Genomic DNA, 4,053 nt, shown 5'->3' with positions numbered 1-4,053 from the left:
GTACCAGTTGAAAAAATGAATGGAAGTATTTATGGAGACTGTTTAGTGCCAAAAATAAGGGGTTAAATACATGTAAAAATGATTTTTTTTTAATCCTGATTTTTCTTATATGTCTCAGATATAGGACAGACACTTCAGAACAAACTTCCTTTTTGATTTTTTGGGGGGTGTTCTATGTAGTGAATCTGTTATTCAATGTGTTTGTATGGGCTAATAGCAGTAAGGCCAAAAATAATTTCTCATCAAATAATTTTTCATTTTTTTATTGATACTTCAAGGGATCTTAAAATTCAAAATAAAATAGCTAAATAGTATGACCTTCTTAAAACAATTCCATATAGCTTAGTAGAACCCCTCCCCAGCTTAGACAGGGCTTAGACACTTATGGGTTAAATTGAGATTGTTTTGTCTCTGGCCTACACACAATACCCAATAATGTTTACAAATTAGTACAAAATTAAAAGCCGAAATGACTTGAGTCAATAAGTATTCAACCCCTTTGCTATGGGAAGCCTAAATAAATTCACGAGTCAAATTTTGCTTAAAAAGTCACATAATAACTTGCATGGACTCACGTGATTTTTTTTAATGACTACCTCATCTCTGTACCTCACACATACGATTATCTGTAAGGTCCCTCAGTCGAGCACTGAATTTCAAACACAAATTCAACCACAAAGACCAGGGAAGTTTTCCAATGCCTCGCAAAGTAGGGCACCAATTGGTAGATGGGTAAAAAAAAACATGTGAACATCATTTGGACATGATTTGGAAAAGGCTAATTCATAGTGAACATCATACTCTGTCTTCTTCTTCTTCTTCTTCAGTGGATTTTATGGCAGACTACATCCAAAAGTTGTATTGCCGCCACCAACTGGACGGTTTGCTTACCACCATATTCCTTTCATTCATCCTGTTTTTTAGTTTTTAGATTTGCCCGGCAGCCAGACTCATTTTAGGCTGTGCGTACGCAAGCCCTCCCCCAGCAGCAGTGTCTGGAACTCCGAAATGGTCTGGCAGTTGTGGGCAGGTGAGAAATGACGTCAATGCAAACTTCTCCGAAATAGATGCGTTCAATATGACTTGCCCCATATAATTGGGATAACTATTGAACAGTTTTGTTGTTGTTGGTGTGACTTTAAACGACAGTTTATTCACCCTATGACAGTCGTCGCCAATTGGACAGCTAAATGATGGGCTCAAGAAGATAGGCTACATTGTATACAAGCTGTCTATCCTCCAACAACCGACGCACGGAAACCTTGAAACATTGAAACAATAATTTTGGTAAGAAAATATATTTTTCTATTTGTTTTTTTTCTTAATAATAATATATTTGTTTGTGTTCACAGGAATAACAAGCTTAGATAAGTCCCCTCGGTGTTTCTTTACCATTTTAAGTGACTACATTGAATATAGAAAGAATAATTTAATGTATGGTTACAAGAAGAAACGTTTCTAAGCACAGGATAGGTTTTGTCAGAGCTGCGGCGATAAAACAGTTTATTATTCTCTAGTCATGCCCGAATATATTTCTCTCGAGCAATGTCTGTCTGGTCTGAGCACAGTTATAGGCTACCATTTATATACAATTCTTTAGGCTACAGGGAATAGTGAAGTCATGTATCCTGCTGTAGAGGCAGTAGCTTAATTGGCTATTATATTTTCCGAGCCTTTCATATAGCCTAGACCTAACAAAATATAAGAGCTTGAACATCATACTCCATCACTGTAAAACCAAGTGTTTAGGATCTGAACACATAATTTAACACTTTTCTGTAACACTTTTTAAACATGTGAAGGCATTTAGAATTTCAATGAAAATGAGTCACAGTGTTTCGATTTTAACACAAGTAAACACCAGTACATGTTTATTCAGCACAAGGCATTTAGGTTTTAAACACTAGACACTGGGGTTGCTGTTGTAAAGCTGTATTTGCATATTTCCCAGCATGCCTTCTGAGTGAATGTGAGAGATACCAACCCATGACTGTGTTTGTTAGTGACAGAACATGGTTGTTGCATTCATTTCTGTAATATTTTAGCACCCACAACCTGCTATCAGAATAACTGCTATGGTGATTACACAACTATCTCAGTAATAGGTGCAATAAATCCAACCCCTTACAGATTGGATTAGTTTGGAAAAATATTTGTTATTTATCTTTGTATAGTATAAGATCAATCAATGTGCATGAGGAAACTTATATATATATATAAAAAAAAAAAAAGATTCTAAATATAAACCTGCAACAAAGCATGCTGGGAAATATGATAATGAGGCCCCTCCCACATATTTTTCACTCAGAGTGTTAACGGAAATGAACTCAACACAGTCGAGTAACAACATCACAATGCGTTTGAAAAGATTTATTGAATCAAATGTCCTGTTCAGTTGTGCTGAATGTAGGTAAGGTGACAGACATTCCGAATAAATGCCTTATCAGCTTATTACAGTTTATTGTCTTACCCTTTCATAACCCAAAAAATGTATTAATGCATTGTTTGTTTTTGTTGTCATTTGAGTCTTTGCTAACAAAAAAAGATACAGCTTCAAAATGTGTTTAAAACTATCATTGCAATCTTATGGACATCCCAGCCCATCTCCCCCCAGCTTGCCCAAATTGTCTGGGTCAGACATTTTTATTACACATTGTGCCTTTAATTCTGGTGGGGTGAAAAACTATGTGTCAATCATCAAAATATTAACACTTACATCTTCTGGCAACAAAACAGCACACAATGCAAAAACTTGCCAAAAAAGTCACGTCAAGATTGTAATTCTACAGCTCGTGATTGCATTTTTCATGGACATTCTCTCGCTCTCTCCCTCTCCCTCCCCCCCTCCACAGGGAGATGGCGAGTGACGACCGGGTGGCCATCTTGACAGATGATGAGGAGGATCAGAAGAGGAAGTACGTCATGGCAGAACCCTTCAGCACCCTGTCCAAAACCTTGGATCAGATAGCAGCAGGTGCGGGCCCCACCGCTGCCTCCCAAGGTCCAGCATCACCCCCCACAGACACACCTGCCAATCCCAGCAATGACTGCCTGGAGAAGAACTGCGTGCAGATCGACAACCACTTACTCATCTCCAAGGTCTTCTACTTCTTCTTCTATGCGGCCTATGGGTCCCTGCACCCGTTGCTGCCCGTCTACTACAAGCAACTGGGCATGACGCCCAGCCAGAGCGGCCTGCTGGTCGGGATACGGTACTTCATAGAATTCTGCAGCGCCCCCTTTTGGGGGGTTGTGGCGGACCGCTTCAAGAAGGGCAAGGTGGTGCTGCTGTTCTCCGTCTTCTGCTGGTTGGTGTTCAACAGCGGCATCGGCTTCATCAAGCCTGCCTCCATGACCTGCGTGGAGAGGAAACCTACAGTCGTGTCCCCCACCAGCTCCGCCCACCTCGGTCAGTCGGCCAATCACAGCAGGAACCGCAGGGGTGAGATTGGATACTTTTTCCCCCTCCCTTTGGCATCAGGCTCAGTTAGCGGTCCCCTGCACAGGTATGTGAGGAGCGATGGTGGTAATGTCACGGGACCTGTGCCTTCCTCCACCACCTCCACAACAATGTCGACCTCTTTCCCCTCCACCACCACCACCACCACCACCAAAACAAAAACAACAACAACAAAAACAGCAGCAACAACAACAGCCAGCTCAAAACCTGCCTCAAATCTAACCACGACCAAACCAACCACCACAACTGCCACTACCAAAGTCTATGACATCATCTCCAACCACAACCAGGTGGAGACCATCTTTCTCCTGATCCTGCTGGTCATCATCATCGGTGAGTTCTTCAGTGCTCCGGCCATGACCATCGTGGACACGCGCACCCTGCAGTACCTGGGCCCCCACCGGGACCGCTATGGTCTGCAGAGGATGTGGGGCTCCCTGGGCTGGGGCCTGTCAATGCTGTGTGTGGGCATCTGGATCGACCATACACACATCAAGCTCTTCATCCAGGGCACCGGCTGCATCGTGCCCGACTACAAGAACTACCAGATAGCCTTTATTGTCTTTGGAGTCCTGATGGCCGTTGCTTTTATA

At 42.1% G+C, this 4,053-nt stretch overlaps 1 protein-coding gene across 1 annotated transcript in view; it reads left to right on the top strand.

The window, feature by feature from the left end:
• The first annotated feature begins 1,018 nt into the window (after positions 1 to 1,018).
• The window catches only part of LOC311128770 (major facilitator superfamily domain-containing protein 6-like), a 10,510-nt gene continuing 7,475 nt past the window's right edge, over positions 1,019 to 4,053 (top strand). Inside the window, exons 1-3 of the mRNA XM_084161014.1 lie at positions 1,019 to 1,287; positions 2,853 to 3,442; positions 3,641 to 4,049. Of these exons, the coding sequence (XP_084017140.1) occupies positions 2,857 to 3,442; positions 3,641 to 4,049 (995 nt within the window). The 5' untranslated portion in view covers positions 1,019 to 1,287; positions 2,853 to 2,856. The remainder of the gene's footprint in view (positions 1,288 to 2,852; positions 3,443 to 3,640; positions 4,050 to 4,053) is intronic.

Source organism: Coregonus lavaretus (genome assembly GCF_964263955.1).
Source record: "Coregonus lavaretus genome assembly, chromosome: 5".
Lineage (NCBI taxonomy): Eukaryota > Metazoa > Chordata > Actinopteri > Salmoniformes > Salmonidae > Coregonus > Coregonus lavaretus.
Note: the sequence above shows the minus strand (reverse complement) of the source record. Positions and strands in the feature narration are given on the sequence as shown.